The sequence below is a fragment of the Diabrotica undecimpunctata genome, chromosome 1 (genome assembly GCF_040954645.1).
Source record: "Diabrotica undecimpunctata isolate CICGRU chromosome 1, icDiaUnde3, whole genome shotgun sequence".
NCBI lineage: Eukaryota > Metazoa > Arthropoda > Insecta > Coleoptera > Chrysomelidae > Diabrotica > Diabrotica undecimpunctata.
Window position 1 is genome coordinate 42,074,153 of NC_092803.1, and position 20,119 is coordinate 42,094,271.

General features: G+C 32.4%; 2 protein-coding genes across 2 annotated transcripts; one reads left to right on the forward strand and one right to left on the reverse strand.

Moving 5' to 3' along the window:
- Positions 1-15,985: 15,985 nt before the first annotated feature.
- On the reverse strand, positions 15,986-18,642 carry LOC140448602 (uncharacterized). The gene is made up of 7 exons (XM_072541697.1): positions 18,503-18,642; positions 18,323-18,448; positions 18,156-18,253; positions 17,841-18,101; positions 17,472-17,784; positions 16,449-16,686; positions 15,986-16,296 (listed from the first exon to the last, which is right to left on the reverse strand). Exons 1-7 carry the CDS (start codon positions 18,564-18,566, stop codon positions 16,044-16,046), a joined length of 1,353 nt encoding a protein of 450 aa, XP_072397798.1. The 5' UTR covers positions 18,567-18,642; the 3' UTR covers positions 15,986-16,043.
- Positions 18,643-18,774: 132 nt separating this feature from the next.
- Positions 18,775-19,645, forward strand: Mnat9 (microtubule-associated Nat9). Its single transcript, XM_072541710.1, has 4 exons — positions 18,775-18,913; positions 18,965-19,074; positions 19,134-19,190; positions 19,260-19,645. Exons 1-4 carry the CDS (start codon positions 18,837-18,839, stop codon positions 19,628-19,630), a joined length of 615 nt encoding a protein of 204 aa, XP_072397811.1. The 5' UTR covers positions 18,775-18,836; the 3' UTR covers positions 19,631-19,645.
- The last annotated feature ends 474 nt before the right edge of the window (positions 19,646-20,119 follow it).

Below are 20,119 nucleotides of genomic sequence, written 5' to 3' on the forward strand. Positions count from 1 at the left end.
CTTTCAATTCACTCGTGAAAGGTCAACAAAAAAATATGTTTATTAAAAAAATTATAATGTTGAAGCTTCAGTCTATTTTATTTTAGGCCATTTTGAAAACAATTCAAGATGTAAAAATCTTAAACATACAAAAACATTTTTATTAAACCCCTTGCGAGGTTGAATTATTGTTTTGAAAGGAACTTTCTCCAATTTCCTGCTATGATAAGGAGCAATATCCATCGCCACAACTGTTTTTTTCTGGCAAATTAGGAATTTGGTTATGTTTGAACCAATTTTCAAAGAGTGGACCATCAATTTCGTCAAGGTAATCTTGGGTGTTTTTCTTTTCCAGAAAAGTCAGTTCTGCTCCATTAACAAAGCCAGGAGGACAAAACTAGGACCACGAGCTGCAGGAGCTTTTAAGTATGTAGTCAGATCACGAACACATGCATTTCTATGCTGTTTAATGGACGTGTCTACCCATTCTTTTGATACGGTGTGGGCTACGTTTACCCATGACTCATCTAAATAGAAGATATTATACTATTGTAGCCTTCTTCGCGGTATGTACGAATGAATCATAGGTAACGACGACGCCATGAAATTATCGACTATTTCTCAATTAAAATCGACTTTCTGCAGCGTTTTTCAAACTTTTAACTCGATATCGCACACCGAAAGATATAGTGTGCTTCTTGAAAATTGGGCAAATGCTCCGCAGCGTTTACTGTAGCCAAAACAGAGTTGATTGTCAGTGGTCCATTTACCCGAAAGAATTGGGGCACTATTTTTCATCGTATTTATTTTCACGAGATGATAAAGTTTTATCGATTTAAGGCTTTTTCTTCAGTGGTTGGAGACCAGCAGGTGATGCACACTCCTGGCGCACTTTGTAAATACTCCTTTCAGAAACACCACTCGTTTCGGACACAAGCGTTATTATATTTGATAATGAATCATTACCACGGGGATCCAAATGATAGTTCATAAGATTAATGATTATCTGCTTTTCTGAAACACTGAAATGTAGCTCGCGTTTCCGTGGAAAAATTATGTGCGCCACTACTAAATTTATCCAAACTCGGAAAAAATAACACAACCGATACTATAGAAATAATCACAATTTTCAAAGTTACTGCTACTCTATAGATTTTAACACATCATTATGGGAAACGTTAGTAAATATGTTTTCTATTCCTAATTGTGTAATTATGAACCTATTAAAATCCCATTATTCATTATGGCAGTCATTAAAAAGAAATTATATTAACTATCCATGTAATCACAAGAAATTCCATTTCTCATTTAGTTTGCATGGCCCTATCCTTCGTACACTGCATCTCATGTCTGAAATACACAATACGTCATTATTGGTCGTATACTGGCCTTATGGATTCTTGATTTTATCTCAGTTAATGTGTCATTTACACCGTATAGTGTTATTAAGTCATTGTGCTAATCAATCAAACATAATAATGATGAAAAAGCTCAAAAAGCTTAAGCCACATCATGCCCAAAGAATATTGTCTGTAAAGAAAGATTCATGTCTGAACGTTTTTGCGTCTCTTTAGTACTACAATGGCAGCATCTTCTCCTAGTTCCTTTCATATGTATATGTTTCCCACATCGCATAACTTGTTTGCGTTAAAAAGGGTAGATCTAGCTTCCAGATTGTTCCTTTTCTTTGCTCGATCAAGTCAAATTAGTGGACCAAGTTTAGAGCACCCTGAATAGAAACCAATCAGTTGTGGTGCTAATAAAATTTAAAATGTGAAAGAGATTTTATCCGGAACAAGATTATCGTAACAATGTTTTTTAAAATAGATATGAGTTGACTATTGATAATTTCAGACAATAATAATAAGTACTCATCCACCACCTTCTGCTTTTCCAAGAAATGCTGTAAGTAGATAGTAGTTTATCTATGTGGTATACTATGTTCATATATTTACTATAATCTGCAACAGATGGTGGGCAATCAACCAATAATCTTCCGCCGGATTTTTAATTGTTACAACTTTTTCACGTTTTAGTAGATCATGCTTTATACACCCTATCATCTGGACTATTCTTGGTAGATAAGTAACTGTATAGTAAGCAACTTTAAAATATTAAATGCGTTTTCATTATTTGAATTATTAACTTTAGTTTAAAAAGTCCCTAAAGAATTTTAAGATTTAACATATACATAATACATACACTTAATATTACATGACTAAATGCTCATTGGTACATATATGTACCACTTTTTTAAATAAAAAAATCTTGGCAAGTATCGGTGGAGTTTCAAAATTCTAAATTGACATGCGTGGGAATAATCCTTGATACCAGTTAATAAGGTTAATTTACATCATTAAAAAACTGAAAATTTAATCTTTAAGAGATATTTTCAACTATTTATCAAGAAACTATATATTTATTTAGTTTTATAATAAAACATTGGAATACTTACTTTTACTTCAATTTATTATTTAATCGCGTGCTTTCTTAAAAGCATGCGAAAAGCCACGATTGTAATAAATGCTGGTGGTGTTAATGGTGATGGTGTTAATCGTACTGAGAGCTACAATAACACGCATATACGAGTATTAAATTACGGAAAACAGCAAGTGGTACAAATATGTACCATTAACCTAAAAAGAGTTAAACTATTAAATATGATATACTATTAAAGATTGTTTAGTTAATAGACTAAACATTGTTATGTCTTCTCATATATTTTGTACTGTTTATCACACATTCCTAGCCTTTTCTGTATATTTTTCGGATGTAAAAATTGAATCATAAAACATATCTCGATATGATTTTTGTGTTTACAAAACAACGCATGAGGACAAGTTTATTGTAAAAACCTAGTTATTCTAGCTAGCACTTTTCTTGACTTTTAAATTAATATTAATAAGTATTATACTATTTCTGTGAGGTAAGCTGTAAGAAACAAGAACTTTTTGACATACATTTTTTATTGATTCAATGTAAACGCGAACTGGGACAAAATACAATGCGCATAGACAAAGTTCATATGACTTTATTATATAAATTTACGTATTTATTTACACTGAATTACACATCATTGCTTGAAATAAAAGAAAGCATGTATTATTTCAACTAGTTTATAGAATTGACCATTTCCTCGTAAATATGTTGGACCTCATCAAATTTGACGTTGTCATTTTCGCACATACTGCTGTTGCAGTGTTGCTAGGATAGTAAAAAATGTAGGCAATTTTGAAATAATGAACATGTATGAATGAATGAAAAGGCACAAGTTCCTTACAACGTCTAGTGAATTGTTTGACGTTTTGTTGATAAAACTACAATGAACAATTTTTACGTCACAATATGGTAATTTTGTTTATATTAAATAAAACTTTGTGATATTAATAAAAATACCTTGGCAACTCTGTAAACTTTAGTGAAAGTTCCTAACCGTTATTTGCACTCCATAAATTAAACTTCAATTGGCCTTTGAATCAAGTTTAATGTAAATAACTGTTTTTTAGTACTGCACTGTACTATACTTGCACAATGTTTCTATAAATTTTATTTTATTTAGACTATGGGGTTAACATAATTCGAAAATTATCGTTAGGCAATTTATAAGCAGTTGATTGTAATGTAACGACGTAAACAGTCATTTATTGTCTGCAACGAACTTAAGAGGAAATAATGTATACTTGAATTTATTGATACATTGAATGACATCCTTTGTATAATCGTAGTCATAGCCTTTGAAGTGCCAAGTTATTAAATATTTTCGAATATTTAATTGCTAATTTTACGTTTGCATTTGCATGAGTGCCTTATTGGATGCCCTTATGCTTCCTTCGATGTTGGGAAACTTTCGTCCTTTTTCAGTGCGTTTTTGTGTTTTGTCCAAGTTCATTTTTAATACAACATAGTTTTGTTATAACAAAAATTCTGAGATAAACGACGGATTTTTACGTGCGCCACGCATTTTGTGCGTTGTTGCGTACGCGCCAAACTGTTTGATACAATTTCTGATTTTTGTTGGAACAAATTTCATGGTTTGTGTATGCTCAATATTTTTGTAAGTGATATTGATGTTCCCTTTTTTATTTTGCATATAACAATATGTTTTTGTCGTATGACTCCTTAAACTTATTTAGCTTTCAGCACAGTTAAGGTTATTCTAAATTTGAACAGATAATTCAAGTGAAATAATGAAAGTGTCCAATTTTCTAGATGCTATCTGTCCAAATATCTCCCGTTTGAGCTTTTTAAAAATTGAAAGTTGACACGTGACCTTAGAATCGACACAATGGGAGCTTTCAGATGACCTCTGCGGCTGTACAGCTGTCAAAGCGTTCAGACGCCTTAATCGCAAGCACCTGTTAAATTTACTACTTTACTTCCGCTGGATGAACTTAGTGGTTGCTTGGGCATGCGTGGTACGCAATGAGTTTTAATTTTATAAGAATTTTAAATGAAAAATTTCGATTGATCTCAAAAATTAATTTACAATGGAATAATGAGAGTACCGTTTGGTACTGAACGAGAATATTTATTTATAGAAGTATTTATGTAAATATTGAGGTTAGATTCGTTGAAACGACAAACATGAAATGAAATATCAAGACAAATGCGTCCAAAAATTTTTGTCTGCTGGATCTACGCTGGTTACAACCATTAAGCCGCTTTGAGCTTAGTCAGCCGCTGAGGTCGTCTGAGCGTACCCATTGAAAGGGAGTTTGTTCAAAGATACTACATGTAGCTCAACGTTCACTGTACCGTATGTATATTAGAATTTAATCGAGAAGCCTGGATACTATTGTAATAAAACTTTTAAAATTGTAAGGAAGCGTATGGAATAAAATAGACAATATTTTGCATATAAAATTTCAAAAACAACCACAGTGCGAATAAGGTGAACGGTATTTTGCATTTATTTAATTTCACCATGCAAATTTACTAAATGCGTGTTTGAACAGATTTTGAAATATAAGCTTAAAATATAGGAAGAACTGTCAACATATCAATCTTAACATCGCTAATAAGAATGTGCATAAGAAGTGAACGGAAAAAATCCATTTTCAGCAAAAAATTCTAGACATTCTGACCATCTTGACGAGAGCACCAACAAAGAAATCCACGTTCACCCTATACCCCTTTGGAGATCTAATTCCACTAGAGATGATTCAAGTTAGAAAAATTGGATTTTATGTTCTGACTTTGGTTGTAATTGTAACTATAAAGATTCAAAACAAATTCCAAAAACCATTCTTTTGATATGAGCTCAAATATTAAAAAATGAATATAGAAAATATGTGGACACATAATACGAGAAGAAATCAAAGGACAACCGACTCTGAAAAAATCATATCCAGGTTTTATGCAATATTCAAAAATTGTTATATGGTGAAATATTAGCAGCTTTAAGCGAAAATGTTCTTGTTTTGTTTGTACAACATATTGTAGTTTGTTGTTTTTGTAGTTTGTAAGGATTTTTTGACTTTATCAGTCCAAAAATGTGTTTCTTTATTTTATCTTATTTTGTAATATTTATATATTTTTGCTTCATATAATAGATAAAAGATCATATCTTGTTTTTATTGTTCATTCCTATAGAAAGAAAGAATAGCTTTATTGTCTAATCAAGGGTTCTAGTGTATAGAGAGTAATGAAGATATACTCGGTTCACTGATCCAACCCATAACTGTAGTAAATATAGTAATTATTTTTTGCTACGTTGGTCAAATTTTGACTTCGACTGGAGGTGGCTGGAAGTTACTATATAATCAAGAATATGTGCTTGTAACCAATATTAATTATAACTCAAAAATTAAAAAAAATCTTTAAATGGAGTGAGTTTACTCACGACCAGTTCGCCGTGAGATATAATTGCAAAAAATATTACTTTATTAATTTAAAGTAATATATTACGAGAGTTTAATAGAATGTTTATTTTTTACTATGGAGATGTGTACATGTTCACGGTTGGCTTGGTAATTGATACAAAATGGTTAACAAAATATCGAGAGGAGGAGTGGTAAAAATCAGTCTTAGCATCTAAAATTATACACTTTTAATTCTGAGTAAGCTATCTAGGTCGCACAACTATTCTTCTTCGTTACGAGTTCTTCTCCGAACTCAAAAGCAACAAAAGTGCCCGAAACTATTCACAAACAATAGCCAGCTTATTACTTTACCTAATGGTAAATTTTACAGCCGTTTACAAAAGTAACATTTACCTTCAACAGAAATGTTTTAATCTTATGAAGAGATTTTAGGTAAACTAAATTTATATTCAACTGAGGGCATGGCATTAGGCAGCAGTGATGCCATTACTGAATCAAGGCTATTAGAACGAAATCTAGCAGGTTTGACGACAGACACCCACAGGCGGCAATCCCATAATGATTTAACTGGCTGTGATACTGCGGTGCAGAAAGCAATGGGAAACTACTGCACTAAATCTCCCAAGAAAAGCTCCATGACAAATACAAATCATACTACGGCCCCGAGGCTCCGGCGTCCCTTTAATGGGACAGGGGTGCTAAGAATCTCCGGAGGGAAAAATAAAAATAAAAATAGATCATTAATAAAACATATTGCTACTTGGAATGTTAGAACTTTATATCAATCAGGAAAACTAAAAATTGTACAACTCGAAATGAAACGTCTGGGCCTGCAAGTCCTTGGAATTAGCGAAGCTAGATGGACCGGATCGGGAACTGTAAAAAGTGGAGGTTATATTACTTATTACTCCGGAAAAACGGATGATGTTCATGAAAATGGTGTTGCTATAATTCTTGAGGAACGACTTGAAAATCTGGTTGACAAATTTGTTCCTCTTTCAGAGCGAATAATGATGATAACTATTAAAAGTAAGATTAATATAAACTTAATACAAGTATACGCTATTACAAGTAACAGTACAGACAACGAAATTAATGAATTTTACCATGTATTAAAGCAAGCACTAAATAACACAAAAAAACACGAAATTTGTGTAATAATGTGAGACTTCAACGCTAAAGTAGGAGAAGACATAACTCCCGGAGTTACTGGAGGATTCGGTCTTGGGGAAAGAAACGAAAGAGGTGATAGATTGGTGGAGTTCTGCCAAGAGGAAAACTTTGTTATCACCAACACATGTTTTAAGCAACCAAAAAGACGTCTCTATACATGGATATCACCGAGAGATGGCCATGGTAGTGTAATGCGTAACCAAATAGATTATATCATGATTAACAATAGATTTCGAAACTCATGTAAATGTACTAAGACATATCCAAGTGCCGACGCAGCCACCGATCACAATTTACTGGCATCTAGAATCAACCTAAAATTAAAGACAATCAAAAAGCCTTCCATTACAAAGAAATACGATAGACAAAAACTAAAAGAAGAAGAATTTAAACATCACTTTGAACAGACAATGAATGAAAAAATTCGAGACAACATCACACAAGTATACAATGTACCAACAGTCGAAGAAAGATGGGATAACATAAAGAATGATATCATCGATACAGCAACGCAAAGTGAAACTCTCACCACATAATAAAAAGCAAGCGTGGATGAAAGATGAAATAATCGAAATGATGGACGAAAGAAGCCAGCTTAAAAATAGAAATAACTCAGAGTATAAACGAAAGCATAATCTGATTCGAAGAAAAATCAGGGAAGCCAAAGAGTTATGGATGCGAGCAAAATGTGAGGAATTAGAAGAATTGCAACGAAAACATGACGAATTTAACACACATAAGAAAATCAAAGTTACAGTACACAAAAGAAATACACCCATAACATTAACGAATAATGAAGGTCATGCACTATCTCTAGAAGACGAAGTAATGGAGGAATGGGAAAACTACATTAAAGCATTATTTAAGGATGATCGAGGATCACTACCTAACTTAAGTGCAAATACAGGACCATCAATCTTAAACGCTGAAGTGGAAAAGGCCATACACCAAGCCAAAAACAACAAAGCCAGTGGACCAGATCAAATATACAGCGAATGGCTAAAATTACTCTCAAATGACAATATAAAAGAACCCACTGTACTTTTCAATCAAATATATGATACCAGTGAAATTCCATCGGACTGGCTAAAATCGATCTTTATTCCTCTACCTAAGAAACCAAACGTTAAGAAATGTAGCAATTGTAGACTCATTAGTTTAATGAGCCATGCCGTTAAAATACTGTTGCATATTCTTCTAAATCGAATTAACAACAAGTGCGAAGAAATAATTAGTCAAGAGCAGTTCGGGTTCCGGAGATGCCTCGGAACTAGAGAAGCACTATTTTCTATGCAAACACTCCTTCAACGATGTTGGGAGGTAAGAAAACCCGTATATATGTGCTTCATTGATTTTGAAAAGGCATTTGATCGCGTTCAGCATACCAGACTAATGACCGCCTTGCAGAGCATCCAACTAGATGAGAAAGACATCAAACTTATTGCCAAACTTTACTGGAACCAAACAGCCATTATTAATACCAACAACAGAGAATCAAAGCCAATCAGTATTGAACGAGGCGTAAGACAAGGCTGTATACTATCTCCCACCCTCTTAAACGTGTATTCTGAGAATCTACTTAGGGAAGCTTTAAAAGATCAAAAAGGAATTATCATAGGAGGAGAAATAATTAACAATATACGGTACGCCGACGATACTGTGATTCTAGCTGAAAACATCGACGATCTGCTGGAGCCAATCAATAGAGTTGACATGGAATGCACAAATTGGGGACTGTCGATAAATATCGATAAAACTAAATACATGGTGACCAGTAAAGTGGATATCGGCGCAACCCAACTGATATTAAACCAACAACCGCTGCAGAGAGTTCAGAGATTCAAATACCTTGGATGTTGGATTACCCAAAATCTAGATCCATCCTTCGAAATTCGATGTAGAATTGAACAGGCAAGAAACTCATTTCAAAAATTCAAGCCTCTATTATCCAATAACTCATTAAATTTGGAAATCCGTGAAAAGTTTACAAGATGTTACGTGTGGTCTGTACTTTTGTATGGATGTGAAACTTGGACTTTAAACGCCGATATCATGAATAAAATCGAGGCGTTTGAGATGTGGTTGTATCGAAGGATACTAAAAATTCCATGGACTAGCAGAACTAGTAACGAAGAAGTTCTTCGAAGAATGAGACATCAACGAACTCTATTAAATATTATTAAGAGGCGTAAACTAGAATATCTTGGACATATAATCAGAGGACCAAGATATGAGTTCCTTCGGCTAATTCTCAACGGTAAAATCGAAGGAAAGAAATGGATAGGACGGAAGAAACTCTCTTGGTTGAGGAATTTGCGGCAGTGGACAGGTTTGACAGCGGACCAATTGCTACACGTAGCGCAAGACCGAGATCAGTATAAAAATATTATAAGCATGGTAGTCGCCGACGTTCCGTAGGGATAAGGCACTCTAAGAAGAAGAAATTTACCAAAGGAACATAAAAAATTACAGATATAAAAACTAACTAATAAAATTAATTAAAATATAAGGAGACGGAACATGAAGTTTATCTAAAAAATAAATGAATCGAATAAGACATGCGTTTAAATGTTTATTTTTGAAATTTTATAGTCGTTTATAGATTCGAATTTAGAAACGGAAAAAAGTTTATAACCAAAATTAATGAATAGGTATACACTCTCCATTATTTATGATTATTCATTTTTTAATAAAAGAAGTCTACACCATTAAGTATATTTGCACTAATAAAAGCTTCTTCTTTTTATGTAGACATGACTCTGTTTTTCAATGTGCTTCCAGTAAGTTGTCGTTCCATCGTTTTCGTGGTCTTCCTACTGATCGTCTTCCTATTTCTTACCGTCTTTACTACTCTATTTGTTGTCATTCGACTTATATGATCGATCCATTCTACTCTTCTATTCCTGACCCAGTTCTTGATATTTTACACCTACGTCGTATATCTGTACTTCTAGCTCTGTCTTCTGCTCTGTTTCTCTGTGTCAGGTCGTGTTTCTGCCGCGTGTCATTATTGGTCTGATGACTGTTTTGTAAATTCTGCTTTTCATTTGTTCCCCAATATTTTTATTTCTCCATATTGTTTCATCCAGGCTACCTGCAGATCTGTTTGCTCTATTCACTTGATCTTCCACTTCAGTTTCGAGCTTTCCGTAGCTATATAATGTGGCGCCTAGATATTCCAACTCCATCACTTGTGCATCATACATTGTAAATCATTTCACTTTTAGATAGTAGTATTGCGTCGTCTGCATAGCAGATTATTTTAAGTTGTTTTTCTCTCATTTGTTATCCTTTTTTGATTCTTACTTTTTTTATTCTTTCAGCAATAATCAAGTTGAACAATAGAGGACTCAGACAATCTTCCTGTCTTATGCCATTGCCAGCTTTAATGGGGTTGGTTAGTTCTTCTACTTTTACTTTTATTGTGTTGTTTTGGTAGATATTTTCGATCGTTTTGATTATTCCTAGAGGTATTTCTCTTGCGTTTAATAAGTGGATAACATCCTTTAATTTGACCCGGTCAAATGCCTTCTTAAGGTCCACGAAACATAGATATGCCTATGTTTCGTATCCTAATGATTTCTCTTGCACAAATAAAAGCAAGGGGTAGAAACTTTTGTGTTGTATGTTTTCGTAAATGAAGATATCAAAATCATAAAAGTATATATTAACATAGACCGACCATATGTAACAAAAACAAATGAGGAGTGATGTAACAAAACAAATAAATTAAAGCTGGCTAGCTGAATGTGCCGGAGAGTGACTACTTAACACTCAAAAGAGGATTTGGCAAATTTGCATGCCCTACAGAGACCGTAGAATAAGAAAATGAATGACAAGGTAATAAACAATCTATAGGTATATAACTAAGGTAAATAAAAATGATTATAGAAGTTGCTCCAAAATGTGAGTGGGCGCCAGGAAAGTATTAACATAAACTTTCCAAGGTATCTTGTAAAGCTATTTGCTGAAATACAAAAAAAAGATACAGGTATGAATTGAAATATTTAGTTTTCACCAAAAATTTAATCCCTATCCAATATATACAATCTAAATTTACCCTAAAATACCCACCACCAATTATGTACAGTCAACTTAGTTAATTATATACAAAAAAAAAATAAATGCCCTGGTTATACGCAACTGATCCTTGATGATCTAAATTTACCAATAATAATATATAGGAAAAATTGTAATGATTGACCTAAAAAGGTAATTTACTTGCCTCAGAGATGCAACTCTGTACTTTGGCTTTCAATTGAAGGTTGTAATAAAGTAATGAGGACAATATCCTGAAGGGATAAATGTCCAAACGTTTGAAAATATAATAATAATAAAATCTTAATAAATAACTCTCTGATTAGATGTGTACACATAAAATCGCACAAACTGAGTTAAATGGGAGGATTTAAAACCTCGACCTGGACGTGACAATTTTAATGCTTATATATTTCATAATTATTTAGAAAAAATGACGGGTCTTTATTATTAAATGAAACAGTATGATTTAAGATTGGAAACAAAATATTATAAACAAAATTATTAACAATTAATGAATAAAAAAAAATATAAAAAATGAACAATGTTCCACACTCTAAATAAGGGAGGTCTTTCGGGCTGGTATCCTGAAGTGGTCCGAGAGTAGTCTGAGAGAGCTCTGGACCTCTGATGGAACAGATGGGCAAATGGGCAAATTCAAAAACGCAAATTCTTTTCCTCCTTGTAAAAAAAATCCCCAAAAATAAATGAAAAAAAAAATCCTCGATCCTGGATTTAACTGGCGACTAGAAGTGGCTTATAAATCAACGGGTATACACTACGAAACAACTAAAAACTGTATATATTCTTCCTTCCCAACGAAATTAATATTCTTTAAAACAAATTTAGCCTTCTTCTGTCGCCTACCCTTTTTTTTGTTAAACGATGTTGTCTACCAAAAGGTTAAAACCAGAATGAGCGCTAATTGCTAGCCGGTTGATCATGTTGCCCTACATCATCGTAGGTGTCGCTGTTTAAGCCAACTTAGAAATTCAAAATTCAGAAAAGCATTAAGAGGATTGGGATTTTAAAATTGTATTTAAAAATGTTTACGGATTATTAAAGTAACGGACTCGTTACACATACCAGCCGCGCGTACTAACGACATCATCTCTTGCAGTTTTTTGATCTCTCTCTCTAGCGCATTGAAACTCCTCACTCCCTCTATAGGAATTTTTGTTTCCGATAATGACTCTTGTCAAAATGTTAGCAAGCTCAGTGAATCAATACACAAAATAAAACACATTTATAGTAATATGCAGATTATCCACATATCCTTGTGATCACATGTAATAAAATTGAATATTATTTAACAAAGAATTTTGAAGTTTGGAAGTTGAGGATAAATAATTTATTCACAAAAATGGAAGTTGTAATTTTGGTGAGAGCGTTTTTGGTAGTTTAAGATTTGGCGAGAACGCTAGTTTAGTTTTGAAAAATTTGTTGCTATTATAATGTTAGTGTATTTAAAATTGCATAGCTGTTATGATAGCTGTTAGGAACTTGCATGTATATAATGTTGGGGCATTCTTTATGTGTAAAAACTTTCGAAAAGGAATATTATTTATAAACAGAGCGTTATATTTTAAATTATTTATATTCTAATTTTACTTTACAAAATATTTACGTCATATATGTATTAATTTAGTGGTGGTATATATACGTAAATAACTAAATAGGACTTTTCATCAAAAAATAGTGTCAGCCATTTTTTTTAACAGACATTTTGTAAATAAGCAGATTAGGTTAGTATTAAATAAATTAAAAATACCAAAGAAAGTCTAGTTATTGAAAAAAATTGAGTGCCACAATTAGCAAATCAATTTTTTTAATCGATTTTTATTACGATAACTGTACGAAAAGGAACAACGAAGTGTTGTTATGGAATATATGTATAAGAGTAACCCACGCTCTAAATCATTTAAAGACAATACATATTATTTTATAAATTTTCCAAAGCCTTTATTTCTTTATAAACCACGTTATTTCTTTAATAAATAAAAAATATTTATTTAATAAATATTTCTTTATAACAAACCAGTGACATATGATGTATATAATATATACATCATATGTCACTGGTTTGTTATAAAGAAATATTTATTAAATAAATATTTTTTTATATCTTCTTCTTCTTCTTCTAATGGCGCTACAACCCTTTGTGAGTCTTGGCCTGCTTAACAATGTTCTTCCATTCTGCCCTGTCGGATACTTTCCTTCGCCACTGCCTGATGTTCATGGTTTTAAGATCCCTCTCTACGTCGTCTATCCATCTTTTACGGGGCCTTCCTCTTGTTCTGTTTCCTTGGGGCTTCCATCTCTGGACTACTTTTACAGCTTTTATATATATTATATATTATTAAAATTAGTAGTAATTTTGGTGGATAGGTGGCGCTGGGGTTTTCTTTACGGAAACACTGACAGAATAAGCAAATTATAATATTGATATGTTGCATGTCCACAATTAGTAATATAAATAGATATATAACAAAATTTATTCTACAAATGCGAAATATAACTGTAAATATAATATCCTCAAGAGGTTGAAAAGAAATGTTTGAAAATTAATTAAGTGAATGGTTACTTTAAAAATTATTCTGAAATCTATGAATTACTAGTAAGTTAATGAAATTAATTAATTTAAAAATTGTTGCACCTTGAAGACATAATAAAATTTAGTGATCACCATATAAATATATTTTTTTAACTAAACGCTATTAGCATTTAAATACAGGTAAGCAAAACAGATAAATATATACATATAAATTATTCAGAAATAATTTGACCTTACTTATAATATAAATGGTACGTTTTCACAAAGAAAAATACAGTATTGAAATGTTGTAAATCACTTACAAGGAGATTTAGTGTGTCTGGTTGTAAAACTCTCGGCTTTTGTGTCCAATAAAATAAAGCAACAAAATGTACTTACAGGTTCATACTACTGGCGTACGTGTCTGGGGGATATTCCTCTGGGGGTAAGGATGCGGTAATCGTTGTGGGCTGGCGCCAATAAACAATTCGGCGGTTATGTCAACAGAAACACGCAATGTCATAGGTAATACAGAGGCATAATGGTATTTGATGGTATCCAACGACTTACAGCCAAGTTGATCTGCCTAACTCTAAGGTTGGTACACAGGTAAAGTAATCATTTGTGATATTCGTTCGAGAGCCTAAATTTTACCAAAGAGAAGGGATCTTTTTTGCTCATGCGGGATTAGCCCTAATTATACTTTAGGAATGGGGACCGATTTGGTTAAAAGGGACTTCCTCGTTTGTTTTTGTTAAACTTGATTTTCGGAGAAAATTTTAGAAAGCGAGAAAATTATATCTGTTCTTAAAAGTGAAGGGTTAGTGAATAGACAAAACACAAGCTATTGACTTGTTTCTGAGAGGGGAAAGGATTGTAGGAGAACCATGACTTGCCCTCGATATGCCAATTAGAAGGCGTAATATAACTCTTCTAAGGATTTGTTAGCCGTGGGCGTAGCTAAAAGAAATTTCTGAGGGCAAAAATTTGAAAGAATTTGCGGGATGATTGAGCATGCTTCACTGCTTAAACTCTTATGAACTTAAGGATTTTACCACCTCTTGGGAATGAACTTGTTTCCCTGAAACGATCAGTTCTATATGTTGAGGTCAAACAACTGCAGCTCTTCATAGGCATAGTTACATGTCAACAGGTGTCATTGAATATGACACCTCCTACATTTTGAAAATAAATCCACAGTCCAGGTGATGACTGTGTTAGTTTTTTCACATTGTTTTAGGAGTGCCATTTAAGTACTTAATTAATAAGTTTTGTTAGCCTTTTCTCTCTTTCCTTAAGTTCACTTTTGACAGTGTGTAATGTAGTTCTCTTTTATGTGGTGAGATCTGAATTGATAAAAATCTTTAATGAGCTGTCAATATTTCTTCTGTTTCTGAGTATTGACAGATATTTCTGATGGTTACGAAGGACAATTCTACATGAACAGTATCCACTTTTGTTCTTTTTTTCAATTCATGCAGCATTAACACTTTTAAGGCCAACTTGTGTACAAGAACTCCGAATGTCTTGAAGAAATTGTGGCAGGCATGAACTTCCCGGTCTGCAATAAGGACTTTGTCATTTGCAAACCTCAAGTTGTTCAGAAACTCCCCATTTATGTTGAGTCCAAGATTTTTCCAACTATTGTTTCTTATAGCACTCTGTAATAAAATGGTGAATAGTTTACGAGATATGGTGTCTCCTTGCCTAATACCTCTTTCCAAGCGATATGTGTTTATATAGCCATAGTACATTCAGACTGCAGCTGTTGTGCTATTATTATATTCTGAAGAAGAGTTGTGTACCTATGCTCAATACTGTACTCTGTAAGAGCTGTTAAAATGGAGCCATGCTGGACTGAGTCAAATACTTTCTCAAAGTCTACAAATATTACTATCAATGGCTTGTTGTATTCTGTAACTTTCTCTATCAAGGATTTTATTACATTCAGTTGGTCATTAGTTCCAAAGCTACTCCTAAATCTGGTTTGCTCTAAGGGTTGGTGAAAATCTAGTTTAGATCCCAGTCTAGTGGTAATTATTCTCATAAAGAGCTTATATAAATGAGATAAGCTGATAGGTCTATAGTTTCCAATTTCTGTTACATCTCCTTTTTTATGATTACCATAATTGCACTATTTGATTTTTCTGGCGTAATTCCTTCAGTGGAATTATATATTATAGCATTATTACACAGATAATGCTATAGTTAAACTGCAGTTCAAAGAGTAAATTTTTAAGTGATGGTTCCACTACAAGATCTGGAAATTATTCTAGTTTTATGAATATTTTATCACATGTTGTATTAGACTCTTTGGACTTCAGTTTATAATTTCATGTAATTACTAAATGATGAATAAATACTTCCGAGTCTAGTCTGGTCATTAAGTCATAGTCTACTGTTTAAAATGTCTATGTATCAAAATTCAAACAAACACAACAACTATTTTATATTTAATATTTAAAATCAATTCTATAATATACATTTCCAAATAAAACCTACAATAAGTTTTCCATCTCTTGCATGAACTGCTTATAAGCATCATCTTTGGTATGACCTGCAAGTGCATTCTGGTGCATAGTAAATTCCTTCTGTTTCATTTCTCTAGCAAAAGCACTTGGGTTTTTGACAAGTTTCTTATCTTCCCGTTTGACTCTTAGAGCAGATGGGACAAACCTGGTGACATCTGCACTGAGATTTCTTATTTGAGGTTTGGCAGAAATTGTTACTCCTTGCTTCACAGAATCAGACCTAAAACAAGAAGCACATAATTATTTTAAAATTAAATTAAAATATTACAGAATTTATTTTTAAAAAAGTTATTAGAAAGAAACTTCTCTGCCAGAGATTCAGAACACAATCATTTTATCGAAAAAACAAATATGGTCCAAAATGTACTATACCTATTGATTAACTGTGGAGCTGCAGATAATACAGGCTGGATAAGCTGTGGTGGTGTCATTCTTATCATCCTTGTTGATACTTGGGGCAATCTAATTGGTAATCTAGGTGGTAAACCTGGTGGAGGACCAGGGGGCATAAGCCTTCCTGGAGGTGGACCTGGAGGCAGTCTTATATTACCAGGGAATATATGTGGAGGTACAGCAGGTGCTTGAGATGGTAGACTGGGCATTTCTGTACCTATAAAAAATATGTTAAAATTGATCAAAAACATATAGTATGGAAAGAAAAGAATATATTATATGAAAATGAAACTTCATGAACTTTTTTTCAAGAATTTTTCATCATTTATTGATAATGTAATGTATAATGCATTATTCATAAAAATGCAAGATCTAAATATTGTCCAGATAAATTAAGGCTGAACTTAGAAGGCCTAATAATTAGTTGTCAGCCTTAAAAGGCTGGCATTCAGTTTTCCTCATTCTATCTGCTGCTTCAAATCCAATAAATGGTTGGGTTCTGACACCCTTACCATATCCAAATTTTTTAATGTGTAAAATTTTCTGTAAATTTTTACCAAATGATCTTTATTAGTAGTGATACTTTAAATACTTAACGTAAGTGAAACATTGTAAACTTAATTTAATTTAATTAGTTATTTGTATCATTGTTCTATTGTAGCAGCATAGCTCTAAAGATGGCTTTGTAAGCCGAAAGTGCTCAGGTAGGACTTAAATGTTTACACACTTTAAAAACACTTTCCTTTTTCCATGTTTTGATTTGTCATAAGTGTGTACAAAAACATCAGTCATTTCATTTGTTAAATTAGATATGTCCAACATTTTTAGACTTTCTGACAACAATAATGCAAATTTGAACATTTACAAAAATCAAAGAATTAGGATCAATAGGTCAATAGCTGTAGTATGAATAAAAATTTTCTTTCATTTTAAAATCTTGTTGATAGTCTACATATCAAGAGTATTGAAGTGAAAATACACAAATACATAAACAAAATTTACCTGGTGGTACTAATGGCTCTATATTAACAGTCAATTTTGCCCTTTGCTCATCAATACGATGTATATCAACCTTTTTCTGTACAGTTTCCATTTCTTTCATAAACTCATCAACATTTTGACCAGACAGAGCCACCATTTTTTGTTGCAAAGATGTAGGTTTAGCAGGTGAAGTTTCTTCTGAGTCTAGATCTTTTTTCTCTGCATCTTTAATTTCTTCTTGAATCTTAGTACCAAATTCTTCTACTTCTCCTTCATCATTTATTTCAGGAGGTGGACCAGGTGGACAACCAGGTGGTTCTCTTACTGGCTGACCCTGAATTCATATCATACTATCAGTAAAATATATTTTGTGATGAAACATTAACTTACCAATGACTGCAATTTTAGTGCTGTGGCAATAGAATATATGGTATGTTCCTGTTTTCTTTCTACTGCAGGTAATGGGATCTGTGCAGGTGTGTTTGTGATAGTTGTAATTTTTTGTGGCAGTTGAGGTAATGGGATCTCATCTACTGTAACTTGCTGAGCACTTTTGACTGACTCATAAAAGACTACTAGTTGGTTTTTCTTTTGTTCATATTCTGTCTGTCGCCTTTTCAAATCAACCCACTTTTCGGGATCATCTTTATACTGAAATAGTTATAAATAATGATAAGGTCTTAAATATATTAATTCAATACTTACATACATACTAAGAACTCTATCTAATGTATCTCTAAGCTTTTTTCTCTTATCCTTTAATACTTTTTCATTCAGAGGCGATGGCTGGTTTACATTGAACTCTGAAAAATCGAGGAATTATTGTAAAACCTGAGAGCCTATAAGTATGATTTATATGTATAAAAACTAACCCATTTGATCTATCTTTTCCATTTCTTCTAAAATTTGTTGGGGATCTTTTCCTTTTAGTACAGCTGCTCTTACCATCTGTCGCTGCTTTTTATTTTTCTTTAATTCTAGCTTCCTAGCCTCTTTTCCTAAAATCCAACAAGTTTAATAAAGTTACAAAGCATAGGAGCAAATATACTTACTTGCTTGATCTGTAGGATTCATGTATTTACCACTTTTAGTGGTATTAATAGCACGCCGTCCCATTTTTAATTAAATTTTATTTTTCTATTAAATGATTAAAAAATCTTACAAATTATTTACCAAGATAAACTTAAAAAGCATGTTATGACAACTGACATAAATTCTCCAAACTTCCAAAGTAGAAGTAGATCTTTCTGTTTCTTCTTCTTCTAAGTTTTCATATCTCCTCTTGCCTATTCTGAAGTTATTTTTTAGTATTATTTTGGTTTGGTATTTATTGATAAATATATAATATAACCTTACTTTTTCTGCAAATATTGTCAGTTAGAAAAAATGTTAATAAATAAAGACACCACTATACAATGCAAAAAAGTAATATTAATACCTTATAAAAAAGAACACGTTTTAAAGTAAGTATTATAAAGAACAAGTTATGTCACTTTTATTAACCCATATTTCAGGTATCATTTGTGGATGAAATCAGAAAACCTGCAACATTTAACTGGATCGGAGCCTTTAACTTTAGATGAGGAATATGAAATGCAAAAGTCATGGCTTATGGATGAAAATAGTTGAGTAGCAAACAATTTATATATAGAAAAAAAATCTGAACATATTCCATCTTTTCAGAATTAACATTCATAGTACTTGATAAACAGAAATATGAAGAAACACAAAATGAAATAGGTATGTATAATTGATAATTATAGAACAATGTTTGAATATGTTCTATCTACTTGAAATTTTGTATTGTAGATTCAATGATTGGGGACACAAATTTATTTTTTGCCAATGCAGATGACAGAATATGTGCTGAGGCTGAAATAATGATAGCAGAAGAATGGGCCAGAGGTAGGAAGTGTGGATGGGAAGCTATGCTACTCATGTTTATGTATGGCATACAGTATTTAGGAGTGAAACAATATATTGTGAAAATTTTATATGACAATGATATTAGTATAAAGATGTTCCGGGAAATGGGCTTTGTAGAGGTTAGTAGGAGTGATGTTTTCAATGAGGTTACTTATAGTAAACTAGTGGATGAGCTATGGATATCATGGATGAAAAATAATTTAGGAAATTTTATTGTGGTTGATAAAAATGCTAAAAATGATTTTGATGAATAAAAGTGATAAACAATTTCTGTTCTTAAAATTATTTTAATTATAATAGTCCTGATAATAGTGAATTATGGAAGGATAAAAACATAAGATTATTATTCTAAATTAAACTATTCAGAGTTACTTCACAAAAGATTCAAAATGGCTAATGTTAACATTCATTCATCATTCACACCAAAATATGTGTATGGATAAAATAATGCCAATAAAAACGCAATGTTCAAAAGATGTGAAAAAACTGTTCCTCGGACATATACATTTACAAAGAACAGAAATCTCAGAAGGAGCATTTGACATTAAAGGAACATGAATCTTAACCAAAATAATGGTGGTAAGTGAAGAAATATACAAATCGATGTAACAAGTAGACAGTGCAATAAAATAAAATTCTACTATGTAATGAACAATGAACAAGGCTTTTATAAATAAAAAAGAATTTTCAAAACGAACAAAAATAAATACCTTCAATCTATATACAGAGTAACAGTAACATGT